Source organism: Rhipicephalus microplus, chromosome 3, assembly GCF_043290135.1.
Source record: "Rhipicephalus microplus isolate Deutch F79 chromosome 3, USDA_Rmic, whole genome shotgun sequence".
NCBI lineage: Eukaryota > Metazoa > Arthropoda > Arachnida > Ixodida > Ixodidae > Rhipicephalus > Rhipicephalus microplus.
Window position 1 is genome coordinate 117,598,755 of NC_134702.1, and position 15,310 is coordinate 117,614,064.

The 15,310-nt window shown below is 42.9% G+C and overlaps 1 protein-coding gene across 1 annotated transcript; it reads right to left on the reverse strand.

Moving 5' to 3' along the window:
* Window positions 1–11,520: 11,520 nt before the first annotated feature.
* On the reverse strand, window positions 11,521–14,718 carry LOC142802919 (neprilysin-1-like). Its single transcript, XM_075888003.1, has 3 exons — window positions 14,702–14,718; window positions 14,244–14,286; window positions 11,521–11,859 (listed from the first exon to the last, which is right to left on the reverse strand). Exons 1-3 carry the CDS (start codon window positions 14,716–14,718, stop codon window positions 11,521–11,523), a joined length of 399 nt encoding a protein of 132 aa, XP_075744118.1.
* Between the last annotated feature and the right edge of the window lie 592 nt (window positions 14,719–15,310).

The following is a 15,310-nucleotide window of genomic DNA, read 5'->3' on the forward strand; positions in this document are numbered from 1 at the left end:
CAAAAGACAAAATGACTGGCACCGATAAGTCCAATCCAATACCACGTAAAGGTACTTTTCTAAGAGTTTTTTGTAATGTGTTAAACCGCCTGCAGGTAAAAAAAATGGTCTATTGTTTCCAGCTCATCACAGAATGCACACAGTGGCGAAGGTGCCTGAGCAGACCTGTGTTTATAGAAATTTAGATTTGGTACCCGGCAACGCAGCCTTGTGATAGCTACTTCTTGTTTACGAGCGCGGCAAAAGTCTCTTTGCCAGGGATATAATAAATGGCGATATTCTGTAGAGTTTGTTAGTGCTGAACCTTCAAAGACTTCCATAAGCGTACGTCTGCGGAATCGAGCAGCAGTCACATAAGCGGATGATGGACAGTGCGGTAGAATCAGTTCGCTGATTGACGACATAACTAAGGAATCGGCTATTTTATTTAGAAATAAACCTTTATATCCCGGCAGCCAAACTAATCGTACTTTTCTCAAATATGCAGGTACTAGTTCAAGGAACGCCTTTGTTACTTGACTATCAGCACCAACAGAAAGTGCCGCACAGAAAGATAGGGAATCTGTTATGACAGCTGATGTAATTGCTGTATCCAACTTGCGTAAGGCGAGCACTGCTGCCAGAAATTCAGCCACAAAAACGGGTATAAAATTGGGTAGTGGAAGGGAATAAATCCAATCTAAAATTGGGCTGAAAATACTAACACCTGGCTTTTCGTCATATCGCGATGCGTCTGTAGCAATAGTAACGTTCGTTGTAATACTGCGCAGGTGATCTTGTAGTAAACCATCTAAAATATTATGGGGAAGTAATTTGGCATTATTAGGAAAAATGTAGTCTAATTGAATTTCCACCGAGGCTGAATTATCAGGACTCGGAATGATGTCGCATATACGTACGTTTAGAGACTAAACAGTCTATCAAGCTTGGTGGTGTGCTAATGGTGATGATTATGCTTTCTTATTTATTCTCATGAACCCACTATGGAGTTAATAAAGAACTCAAATTCATTGTCGGAAAAATAAAGAAAACCTGTTTGCTAAACTTAAAACGCAAAAATATGAACTCACATCATCACGAAGTAGTTTTGAGAAATGAAGAAAATTTCAGAAAAGAAAATTTCAAGCATGAACAGAAACCCACTGCGCTAATTTTTTCATTTTTTTTAGTTGTGCGTGTTGATTTTTTTTATAATTGACGTATTAAGCCCCGAAACATCTTAGCGAGAACTGGGCCTGCTGCTATTGTTTCTGGCGTTCTAAGTTCATATGATGAAATTTGTGGCAGTTTATATATTTTGGTTCACTTTATATTCAAGCAGCTAAGCTCGAAAAACTTCATGCAAGGTACGATATACAGCCATTAGGCGTGGCAGCATGACGAATCTGAAATATTCGAAGGGTGGCCATTTAATTGGTGCAAATTTGTAGTATTCACATTACTATAACATTCACCTTATTCTCGACCCGCATTATTCAGACGTCGCCAAGTAAACTCAAATTGAAGACAGTAGACTAAAAAGCTCACACAGCAATGCTAGACAAAATGATGCCCTCGTCTATGAATGCATGATTATTACCGGCAATAGCTTTGTGACTCAAAAGAACGGCATCCCATTCAGTCGCCAAACTCTGTAGTGCACCAACCAACGACAAAATATTTCAAATATTATGTGTAATTAGAAGCTGTGCTGAGGGGTATAGGTTATCTTTAAAAAATATCAAGGGCCTCAGACCTTGCCAACGACCACGAAGACATGTGCCGTATGACCTAACAAAAGCGAACTGAAAAAGGTACAAATAGTCTTGTGGGAAGCTGGATACACAAAAGAACTAAACGAAATTCCACCTAATCATCAGATACACTAGAAAAGACCGACGTTTAAGTGTGGAATATATTACAAGTGCGGACTGCTGTTTGCTGACCTATGCCACCGTCATCGCTGGACGTAGCGCAGTCAAAACTACGCCATCCTTCTAAGACCCGCAGTGAATTTAGGGCCGTGAATTTTCGTGACAATGGTGGGAATGCTTTCTTGTGTGCAAATGGGAAACTTATTATATATTTATTATGCATTTGTTGTGACCTGTATGCAGCACGCTGTACAATATATTGGCACTGCGACTGCTTGGAGTTTCAAGGGAACAGAGGGTTGGTCATACTGGTGGCCAGTGATTGAAAGAAGACATTTCGCAACACGAACGTACGTTCATAATTTGCTGCTTCAAGTCTTAGCGAACAAATCTCAATGGTTGTCAAAGTTTCATGCAACGAATCTTAGTAAACTTGAGTGGGCATTGTAAATAAATTCGGCGTTCGTTCGTAATCCAATAAAACCATGGACACATTCGTGCTGAGACTTTCTATCGTGCAGCAAGAAGCAATACGAATGACCTCTTCTCACGGGAAAATAAAAACCAGTTTTTACCTCATTTGAATAGGAAGCAGTCCAGATCACTGTCTGGGCTGGTGCCAGTGTGAATCACTGCCGTTGTGTGCCGGAATCTACAGCGCTTCATTTATTATAGCATCTGCGGCAGAGACCCTGACATCAAAGAAAAAGAAGGCGACGTCCACAGCTACACCTCTGCTTGTGAATACTGAGAAAATAACTTATTTGATTGAAAATGCAGTGAAATAAACGTTCACGCTTTACAAGCACGCGTCCTGCATATGTGTTTCGCAACACAACATTAGATATATGCTAATAATGCGCAGTACAAGCGTACGTTGTCATCGGTCGTAACAACACAGAATTATCATAACGGCTCCGTAGTTTAAAGCCTATAACCCACTACTAAAGGCACACACGTTACGGCACCCTATTGGCCATGTAGGAGACGGATGCATAGCAAGTTTGATTGATTTGTGGGGTTTAACGTCCCAAAACCACCATATGATTATGAGAGACGCCGTAGTGGAGGGCTCCGGAAATTTCGACCACCTGGGGTTCTTTAACATGCACTCAAATCTGAGTACACGGGCCTACAACATTTCCGCCTCCATCGGAAATGCAGCCGCCACAGCCGGGATTTGAACCCGCGACCTGCGGGTCAGCAGCCGAGTACCTTAGCCACTAGACCACCGTGGCGGGGCCATAGCAAGTTTGAAAAGATTTTATACACTAAGAGTTCGAAGTACGCACTAGAAACAGATTGTCACCATCGCGCCAACTTTTAAAGGCAAAGCTTATGGGTCCTCCAAGTTTCTTATTCATTTTAGTATTACCTAATAATAATAATAATCGTGAAAGCAATATTTGTAATAATAAAAAAATTGGCAGATCGCACGTACAGTGTGAATCGATGATATGCGAAGAACGAATGAGAAATGTTGATACGCCACTTTAAAATGAGAACAATGTTACGAGGTGGAGTTAAGTGATGCCGTACATGACTTCCGTGTCAAGATTATCATGTTTGAATATGTTGTTTACCTTCATCATCTATCCACGTCACGTGATACCAAATTTAGTATATGTGGAGTTAGGAAAGCGGCCGCAAGCACGCTATGAGCATGGTATGTTTTCATGTTCTTACATGACCTGCGTGTCGGGATTATCATGTTTGCGCCAGTGATATATTTTGTCGTCCATTGACGTCACGTAACACCGAATTTGGTATATGTGGAGCTAGGAAAACTGCCGCGAGCGCATCATGAAGGGCCCGATATACTCCAATGTAGCGTTGACGCGCGCCCACCCTGGGCACAGCGACGCTACGTTAGCAAAACGCGAGCACTCTATATTCTGACGCCAGGCGCGACCAGCGTCTGTCAGCGTGGCCAGGCCATAGAGTAACATAATACGTTTACCTTGTTACTCTAAGGCCCGACGGCAACCAGCGCGAAACGCAATATGCCGCATTTCGCGCCGATGCGTTACCCAGACAACACTGCGTCTCCCTCTTTTCGTGACGGAAGGACGCCAGACGCGCTGAAACACGCATGCGTCAAAGCAATGCAGCGCGGCGCACGCCTGAGAGGATATGGCAGGATCCTCGCCTGGCGTGGAAACCCTGGCGTGACGCGACGGAATGAACGTTGGTGAGCACGCGCACCACGTCACGTCGAAATGTATTGGCGCCTTGACTGTGGCATGTAGCCATGTTCTCACATGACACGCATCTCATGATTATCATGTTTGTACCAGTCGCATATCTTCGTCATCCATTGGCGTCACGTGATGCCAAATTTGGAATATGTGAAGCAAGCGAAAAGGCCGTGATCAAATCAAAAACATATCATATAGCCATGTTGTTACACGACACGCATGTCGTGATTATCGTGTTTGGATGTGTCATTTACCAAGGTCGTCCACTCACGTCACGTAATACCGAGTTTGGTACATCTGAAGCTAGCAAAACAGCCTCGAGTGCATCATGAGCGCAGCTTGTAGTCATGTTGTTACATGACACGCATCTCAAGTTTATCATGTTTGCACCAGTCACATACCTTTGTCTATCATTCACGCACTGTAATACATATATTGGCACTGTAATACACATATTACACATATATACTAGCACTGTAATACACATATTGGCATATGTGACACTAGCGAAACGGCCGCGAGCACATCTTGAGCATGGCATGTAGTCACACTGCTACATGACACGCATGCTATGATTTTTTGATGTTAGGGTGAGTCACTTTTGTTCGCTATGCAATCATGCCATACCATAGCAGTTTTGCAACAAGCCATGTGAATGAAATCACCACAAGAGCTGCAGGACCATGAAATGTAAACATGACATTCATTTAATACACATCATTAATTTCATGTTATGATATGCCAGTTATGATCGCCAAACAGTCATGCTATATACATATCATACTAAGTTTGGTATTGATACCATTATCCAAACGGCCAGGAGAGCTAAACGTGGTAGGTGGCTAGATAGATAGATAGATAAATAGATAGCAAGCTAAAGCCTGAAGACAAGCAGAGGGAGAAAGCAAAGCAGTGAGCTGCGACCGCGCCCACGTTGCGTGGTTCGTTCCGAGCAAATTTGATGAACGGTGGCGGAGTCGCTGCTGCTCTCTCATGTAAATGCGAAGCATTTCTTAGCGAACTTCGGCGACTTTGAATCTATCTATCTATCTATCTATCTATCTATCTATCTATCTATCTATCTATCTATCTATCTATCTATCTATCTATCTATCTATCTATCTATCTATCTATCTATCTATTTATCAAGCCGCCTACGAGCTTTAGCTCTCTTGGTTGGCCGTTTCGTTGATAGTATCGACACCAAATTTGGTATGGCATAACATGACTGTATGATTAGCATAATAGACTGGTCATAACATGATTATCATAAAATAAGTTATTATTGTGATTATTTACATTTTATGGTCTCATTGCTCTTGCGGTGGTTTCGTTCACATGACATGTTGCAAAACTGGTATGGTATGAGATAACTCCATGGCCAACACAAGTGACAGACCCTAACATGAAAATCATCACACGCATGTCATGAAAGTATTGAGTCATGACTACACACCTCGCTCATGGTGTGCTCAGAGCCGTTTCGCTAGCTTCACGTGTACCGAATTTGGTATTTCACGACGTGAATGGATGACGAAGGTATGTGACTAGTCCACACATGATAATCATGAGATGCGTGTCATGTAACAACATGACTACGTGCTACGCTCATGATGCGCTCGTGGCCATTTCACAAGCTTCACATTTGGAAATTCAATATTATGTGACGCGAACGGATGACATAAGTAAACGACACGTCCAAATATGATAATCATGACATGCGTGGCATGCAACAACATGACTACATACCACACCCACGATGAGCATGTGGCCGTTTCGCTACTCCACATATCCCAAATTTGGTATTACGTCCTGTTAATGGATGACGAAGGTATATCACTGGTGCACACATGATAATCATGAGATGCGTGTCATCTGAGAACAAGACTACATGGCGTTAGTATATTTCGACGTGACCCGGCACGCGCTCGCACCAGTGGTCGTTTAGTCGCGCCACACCCGGAATGCCACGCCATGCACCGATCCGCCTGTCATATTGACGGAAGGTAGGCTGGCAACTATAGTGGCCAGCCCTTGAAGAGGATAACGAAGTGCTTTGTGAGTGCGTACTCTGGTGTTCGTGCTTTTAGCTTTTGGTCACGAAAGTAAACGCCCTGCTTTTGTGCCTGCGTCCCTGTGCCTTTGTGACATTCTCTGGTGAAAGTGCTGGGTACGGTAGATGATACGGTTCCCAGAGAGTGCCCCTGAAGCAAGCCCATCGAGTAGCTCAGCGGAGCTTACCACTGTGCACTTACGTTCCAGCTGTCGTCTCCAGGGACTCGAGCCACAGCACGGTTTGCTGCCTGAACGTTAGAGGACCATGAACCAAACAGTACCTAACGTCACCGCGCCAGCACCGGCGCACCTGGCTGTCAACCAGCCCAAGACCCCGAAGACATTTCACGGAGCTGCTTTTGAAGATTCCGACGACTGGCTCGAGCATTTCGACCGGGTTGCCGTCATCAACGATTGGACCCCAGAGCGTAAGCTACGCTCTGTGTACCATGAAGCAACGCTTACGTCATGCGATGAGTTTCACCGGCAGCTCCTCAAGGCCTTTGCGCGACAAAAGTCTCTTCGCCAGGGATATAATAAATGGCGATATTCCGTAGAGTTTGTTAGTGCTGAACCTTTAAAGACTTGCATAAGCGTACATCTGCGGAATCGAGCAGCAGCCACTCAAGCAGATGATGGACAGAGCGGTAGAATCGGTTCGCTGATTGATGACTTAGCTAAGGAATCGGTTATTTCATTTAGAAACAAACCTTTATGTCCAGGCACCCAAACTAATCGTACTTTTCTCAAATGCGCAGGTACTAGTGCACGGAACGCCTTTGTTACGTGATTATCAGCACCAACAGTAAGTGCCGCACAGAAAGATAAGGAATCTGTTATTATGACAGCTGATGTAATTGCTGTATCTTGTAATTGCTGCCACAAAAACAGGTATGAAATCGGGTAGTCGAAGGGAATAAATCCAATTTAAAATCGGGCTGAAAATACTAACTTCTGACTGTTCGTCATATTGCGACGCGTCTGTAGCAATAATAACGTTCGTTGTAATACTACACAGGTGATCTTGTAGTAAACCATCCAAAATATTATGGGGAAGTAATTTTGCATTATCAGAAAAAATGTTGTCGAACTGATTTCCAACGGGGCTGAGTTATCACGACTCGGCATGATGTCGCATATACGTACGTTTAGAGGCTCCAGTAAGTTTTGCACAAATATAATTTGTGGCGTGTGAAATCGCGCCCATCTAGCAGCAAAAAAAAAACTGATTCCGGGGTGGAAATAAAGGCTGCTTCTGAATGTCGTATTGGTGATTCATAAATTCTTAAGAATGTCTGAACAGTCAGAAGGCGAATTCTACAAGAAAGCCGTGAGACCCTCGATTTGAGATGCAACACATTGTTGGCAACTGTTTTGGGAAGGCCAAGGCATAAGCGCAAAGTTTCTCTTTCCAGAAGAATTAGAGGCCGCAACTTATAAGCTGGAACTTCAGAGAAAAGTACACAACCAAATTCCAAAATGGGACGAACGTACATGCGATATATCATTACCAATGTGTCTCTTCTCATATGTATGCGGTAGTTGCTTAGCCTACGTAATATGCCAATGGCCCGCACACCTTTTCCGGCGATATATTCGATATGAGGTCGCCAGTTAGGCGAGGTGTGATAAATTACTCCAAGGTATTTAACAGATTCCACCTGTGGTATATCCTCATGATGGTAAGACAGAGAGGTATTCACAGGGTATTGCAGCGGGAAAACAAGGAGGGCACATTTACTCGGATTAAGTGAAAAGCTGTTGCCATCGAGCCAGCTCTCCAATATATTAAGGTAAGTCTGCAGCCGTTCATGGAACGTCTGACGGTTATCTGCCATTGCAAAAAATGCGATATTGTCTGCATAAACATAAGTTGTTATGTCCTGTTTACGTGGAATGGTGCTCATTAGTAAATTAAAAAGCACCGGGGAAAGCACCGAGCCTTGCGGTACTCCCCTCATTTGGGTATGAGTAGATGATGAAAACCCATCTTTAAAACAATAAAATTTCCTGTCTGCAAGAAAATTGTGAACGCACGCTACTATGTATGATGAAAAATCAAGGTATTCTAATCGATCTATCGAAATACAGTGCTCCACGGTATCATATGCTTTAGCGATGTCTAAGGTAACTAAAGCTGCATATTTTTCATGTAGCCGAGCTAATTGAAGCTGACTTTCTAGATCAACGTTGGCATCCCAAATTGAACAACCAGCCCTGAACCCAATTTGACAAGGACTTAGAATTCACCTCATGGTAATAAGTTCATTATTTCGTATATTGATGATTCTCCCAACCAATTTCACTGAGTTTGATGTCAGTGCGATCGGCCTTATGTTATCCAACGTGTATGCATCATTTTCATTTTTTATCAACAATAAATTTTGGCAAGTTTCAGTCTGGAGGTATTCATGCGTTCCCTAGCGATTAATTCACTAGTTCTAGCAAAATATTAGGCGATTTCTGGAGTAAACATTTCAACATAAAGTTCGCAATCCCATCTGGTCCGGGAGCCGTCCTCGGTAAGCTTAATACTGTCTGACTCAATTCAGCTAAAGAAGCTTCTGGAAATTCATGCAAGTTTACCAGAACGAACTGAATAGCCAATAAATTAGCAGTGAAGCGGCCTTCTAAACCTTGCGCTATGTCTTCCAGAAAGGTGTTGATTTCTACCCCGGCGTCAAGACGCATGACTGCAACGTTAAAAGCGCTGGAAGTACTTTTCTTGTCGGAAGATAAGCGAACAAAGCACGCTTATTGTTAGATTTATAAAGATAATGAAAATGTCTAGTTTCGTATGCTTCTTTTGCGCGGTTCACTGTACGCTTAATACGCCAGCAAGGAATTGATAGTCCTTCCAGTTTGTTGGGCTCTGATTAAGAAGTTTTTTCCAAGCGGCTTTTCGCCTTCTATAATCACGCGTACACTCATCATTCCACCAACGAGAGGAGGGTTAGGCGCTGTGCTCCCCGTAGACCAGGACGCCAGCGGAAATGACAGCGTTGACGACTTCGTTGAGAAAGCCGAGGAAGTCCGCCAGCTTGCACGGAACCGCATTCGCACGTAGCAAGATATCGACGCTTGCCGTTAAAACCAAGGTCGAAGGAACGTCCACTATCAACCAGGTGACTATGTATGGGTGTGGGCACCGGTTCAACATTGTGGGCTTTCGGAAAAGCCATTGCGACACTACTTTGGGCCTTACGAAGTTGTGCGTTGCCTCAGTGACGTGAATTACGAGGTAGTTCCTCAAAGCTCCAATACCAGTTTAAACCGAAGACGTCCACGTCCAGAAGTAGTCCATGTAGCACGGATGAAACCGTAATACGCCCGCGAGTTATGAACACTTCGAACTTTTCTTATTATCCACAACAGCGCGGGATTATGTTTGTTTGTTTTTTCGTTGACGTGACCTTTTTTTATGGCTATCTCTAACATTTTAGTCAATTGACCGGGACGGTCACTCTTGAAAAGGGGGAATTGACGCAAGGTAGGCTGGCAACTATAGTGGCCAGCCTTTGAGGAGGATAACGAAGTGCTTTGTGCTCTGGTGTTTGTGCTTTTGGCGTTTGGTCATGAAAGTAAACGCCCTGCTTTTGTGCCTGCGTTCCTGTGCCTTTGTGACAATATACTCGCAGGCGCGCGCCGCGCTGCGTTCCTTGGACGCATGCGCGTTTGAGCGCGCCCGGCGTCCCTCCATTACGAAAAGATGCAGACGCAGTGCTGTCTGAGTAACTTCATCAGCGCGAAATGCAGCATGCCGCATTTTGTGCTGGTTACCACCGCGCCGCGCTGACAAACGCTGGTCGCGTAGGTCGCGCTTGGCGTCAGGCAATGCTCGCGTTTAGCTAGCGTAGTGTCGTTGCACCCAGCGTGCGCGCGTGTCAACGTTACGTCGGAGTATATTGCGCCCTTCTGATGCGTGCGTGGCCGTTTCGCTAGCTACACATATACTAAGCTTGGTGTTACGTGATGTTAATGGATGACAAAGGTATTTACTAATGCTAATATGATAATCAAGATAGGCGTGTCATGTACTAACAAGCCTACACGCCATACTCATGATGCGCTCGCGGCCATTGCGCGATTTTCACATATACCAAACGTGGTATGACGTGACGTGAATAGACGACGAAGGTAAACGACATGTCCAAACATGATAATCATGGCGTGCATGTCGTGTAAAACTTGACTACATGGTACACTCATAGCACGCTCGCGGCCGTTTGGCTAGCTCCACAAATACCAAATTTGGTATCAAATGGCGTGAATAGATGACGAAGGTAAATGAGACGTCCAAACATGATAACGATGAATCGTAAGTCATGTAAGACATAATTTAACTCCACCTCCTAACGTTGTGCTGTGTTTAAACTGACATATCAACATTCCTCATTTGTGCTTCGCATATCATCGATACCACTGCACGCGGAATCCGCCAGTTTTTTATTGAATCCAGAAGCTTCACTATTGTACCGCGTAAATAAACAGTAATAAAACATTGTGCACTTGTTATTATGTTTACGAAGAGGACAATGACATGCTCAAAAACAAGAAAACGTCTTGTTGAAACGTGCACTCGCTGCAAGCTAGAGTACTGTGCATAGCACTGTGGTGAACGACAAAGTGGCGCGGTGCACAAGTAAAAAACAGGAAATTAATAATATTTTAGAACCAGCACTGTGCTTACCCTTAACTGCTTGGCACATGCATGCAAGGTAAATCACTTGATATTGTCGCCTCTGTACCAACTGATGTTTTTGTTGTAATGTTTCGGTTATCATTTTGTCGGGACTTCTGTTTGTGCATGTTGACTGACCACTAAATGCATCATAGTTAGAGCCTAATAAATGAGAGTATGAACTCATAAGATAATAATAGTACGTTCACAAGCAGCAACGCGATGAAATGCTGTAATCGTTTTGAGGCAAAAACACCGCACTTCTTTATCATATTCGAACTTTCCAATATCTACGGCTTTAGAACCCGGTTCATGTCTTAACAACTGAGTTTAAATGTTCACATAGACATGTCTCTCTAATTGAATATTTTATGCTAATATTTTGAACTGAAAAACGATCAAGTACAATATGTGATTCTTTTGAAGTACATATAAATATCATAGATCATATTGAAATACTTAACCCTACAAACTGGAGCTCTTTTACATAGTATGCTTTTCAAAAGTCTTGACTACTCTTATTGATCCGAGATACGGGAGATATCGTAGGTAGCCAGAAGATACAAATAAAAAATATCCCGGAGTTGCTTGCTCAATACTAGACAAAATATAGAAAATCATTTTACGTCGTGACCGCATCGTCAGTACTGATTCTTCAGCTTGTTTGCTTCATTGAGCAATGGTGGACAAATTATTAAGTGTAGAATTAAAGTGTGTGCAGATATGCATCACTTTATGACCAGATATTGCACTTCTCTTGCGGGCTCATTGGCTGTCCTGCAGCACAGTCAAACGCATTCGAGAACTCCGGCATGTTCATCAACGGCACGACACAGCGGAAGCGGAACGGCGCTTGCTGGTGTACTACGTTGCTCTCTTTAGAGCACCATTTCAAGCAGTGGCCAATAAAGGACAGGCGTTCTGTGGAGATGTTGAGGCCGCCCAATGTGAGCCTACGCTCGTGGTAGAGCAGTGAATAGAAGGCCCTGTAAGCAATTTTCACGTCCACAAGGTCGTCTCTGTTCTCAGAGTCGATCAAGTTATCCGATTCCTGGCGAGCCTTGTGCGGTATCTGCAAATTTCAAAATCGCAAAAAGTTACAAGTCTCATACCAACACCGCACAAATGATAATTGCAGAAGGTACCGCCTGCAGCTTCATTTTAATCAAAGCTGCCACGCAAAACATGTCGCACTGAAAATAACAAGAATGAAGGTTATATAGCGATTTTACTATTAACGAATATCGCTAACTATTGCTACTATTCAGAGAAACGAAAGTTACGTCTGCAATATTTAGTGCATATTTTACGTTAGTCGTAAGGGACTGATTGCGCAAAGTTTTTTTTTATGAACAGATTCGGCAACTGACAGTCCCTGTCACCTTTTCAAACTTGATTTTTCATGAAATCTAATGATAGAAGAGCATGACAGTTCAGCAACTGTGACAATGTGTTGAGTTATAATAAATAAGTATTATAATGTACACGACATTAAGGCATAAAACAGGCCGACAAACACCAAATTAGCGTATCGTGTAGTGCCTTTTGTGCGAATGACTTGGTTCTGCTTAGTGCTTTACTGTCAGACAAAAGCTATGCAGGTTAACAAGATCTCCTCAGTTTGCCACTTTTCAGCATTTTTTCAGTTATGCGGAACGACATAGCACAACATATATCTCTTACAATACACTCCGTTTATGTACTCTCGCACTCCACATAGAGTTTTGAGTGCGGAAAAGTGGCGCCGTGGCATTGAGATGTCTGTCTCACCCCAGCTGAGCATCTTATGTTTCAAAATCGTTAACACAAAGAGCATCTGGGCCTCAATATATGCAGTCATTCGAAGAGCTTCGAGCACAGGAAGTACGTCGCACAGAAGACGTCACAGCGTGAGCTCGGAAGTTGTTACTAATGGCTACAAATATGAACATGATGGGCGTTTGATGTAGATTTGTAGGAAAATCGCATTTAGAATTAATTAGGAATTGCTCATAGTTTCAACGCTTTATCAAGGAATTTTTATTGGAAGGTGAAAGAAAGGGGCTTAGTGGTATAGATTGATTGCGAAAACATTAACAACGAAAAAGCTTGGCAGCGCGAACAAACTTCATATACGCTTGAAACAATGAAAATTTATTGCTATACGTCACAGTTTCTTCATATCAATGATCGTCTGCAATGACCACTCGAGTCGAAAAATGGTCGCCGTATGTAAGCTGCACAACTGCACGTTGGGCAACTACATTAAAGTTAGACTAAATATAGAGTGAATCAGTACGCATGAAAGCCCGTTTACGATTCAGGTTGTCAGGCTGCTTTAAAACACAAAAAAATTCTGTTTTCCATTGTCTCCTGTGACAAGATAAAAACGGAATAATGTTTCTTTACACCGTAGCCCTCAATTTCAGTGAATTGTGAACATCACAACTATCACTTCATTACCTGTACATGTACACAACTGCGTATTTTATGTTCGGAAAATGTCAGTGACCACTTTTAAGCATTACTAGTGCTTTGTCTTATAAACCATCAGTATTTTGTTGTTTAGTACCTAACTGGAACTATTGATGGCACTGTTATCAACCAAGTTTCATTATTGTCTTTGTGAATGTCTCAGAAAAATCAGCGTTCGAGATGAAGGCATAAACTCTTTTTGCTCTGCTGAACATCTGTAGTTGCGATGTGGCACTAATTCCGTAATTCTCTTGGCTGTTTAGGAGCTTTTATTTTTCTGAGACCCTCCATGTTGTGTGCGTCTTGTGTTAAAAAAATCGAAGTTCGGCTTTATCTTCACACCCAAGATGTCCGGTTTCACGTTCTCACAGCGGCTCCGTGGGACTGTCGTAAACAGAGCGCTCTTTGATAGTATTCTCTTGTAAACAAAGCTGAGGCCTAAGGACGTGTTTCAGCCACTTCGTCGTATGCAATTCCCGTGACATCATAGGCATGCATCATCTTGTTGCTGACTATCTGCTGGTTGGTGAATTGTTCGTTGTTTTTAAAACTGCGCCATGGAAAAAAACCTTTAGAATCCTTATAATGAAGTCTCTCACGAATGAGAAATCGTGCCTAAACGCCACCCCTAGGTTAAAAAAAATAATGTAACAACAAAACACATATGAAGTTCGAAAGTTTACCAGCAAGTCTTTCTTATTAAGCACCTTTTTAATGAAAACTTCCAAACAATAATTCCAAAGCAAGCTAGGGGATGGTATTAGCAGTGGTTGTAATTCTGAGTGTAGAAAGAAAAATCAACAAAAAGACAACTTGCCCCCGGCAAGTATACAGTCTCTAATAAATAACCATTGTCCTAACAATTTTCATTTGTGTGTTTATTCATATTAAAAAAGTTGGTGTAAAAGACGCGGCCCACGATCTGCATGTGGGTGGCGGCTTGGCAAAAAGACCTTGCAAAATGCATCTTACTATATTTACTCACATATAGCGTTTACTAACGCATTGGTCATTGGTCGGACGGGACAGCGAGAGCGCATAGTCACTGCGACGAGAATGGGAACAATATGGGTTGAAACACAACCATGGAAGAAAATCTATATTCCAGGACCGGCCTCCACAATCCAATAATTATCCAGAGAGCTATAAATATGCGTCTAAAACGCTGAGGCCAAATCTCCTCCAGATATTATTCATATGACATAATGTAAACACTTTATTTCTAATGATGCTTCCTTCTTTTGTCACTTCTCCTCCCCGCCCTCCCTCTCCCAGCTTCAATTTCAAGCTTATTCACTGTGCCAGCTCAAAGGCGACTAAATTTCGTGATTGTGGCGTACTAGATGAGGTGAGCTTGAGACCTAAGTTCTAAAATCTGGTTACCTACTTTTATTGCCACATACCAACATTTACGAATGTTTAGCCTAACATTGTTGTTTTATTGAAGTGACAACACTCACCGTTCCAAGGACGCCATAATTGAGAGCCGGTGGACCCTCGTAGAAGAGTATTGGACGTGATATAATGGCTGTCAGTATGACAAGTGCATTTTGGGAAGCTTCGTAATATGCTTGCGCCTCACCGCAACGCCACGTAGTCGAGTCAGCCCTCAGATTACGGACGGAGGGCGAGAGCGCCCTTATCCACGATGGTTAAAGGCGGTCGAGTGGTACGTCCGGGTACGAATCTGTTGATTTCACAACCAAATTTGGTTTCAAGTGACGTATTTCATTTAGCACATTTGTTCTCGGCGTTCCTATAGTGCGTGGTTGATTCAAATTGAGAACGAAAAGTATTCCAGAAGAGAAGTCACAAACATTGCAGGAAAGGTACCCTTCAAATTAAAAAGATTGCTATGGCGTAGCTCGGCTGAGCACGGCTATCCAATCAAAACCTTGTTGCTCACAAACGTTCCGCACATTTGTAAACTGAGTGTGCGTAAAATTAATTTCGAACACATGATACCCGAGGCATGTTACGAACGGAAATGTATGCCTAGAGAAACGTTCCGCAGTGCGAGCACTCACTTGCGTCATTTCATCAATTTTAAAGCCTGTGACCGATTCATA

Bases quoted from the DNA above. Each gene is read 5' to 3' on its own strand.
- LOC142802919 (XM_075888003.1), bottom strand. The intron at 11,860-14,243 runs GTTAGTAAACGC...TGAAATTTGCAG, and splicing joins GTCCGACCAATGACCAATGC to ATACCGCACAAGGCTCGCCA.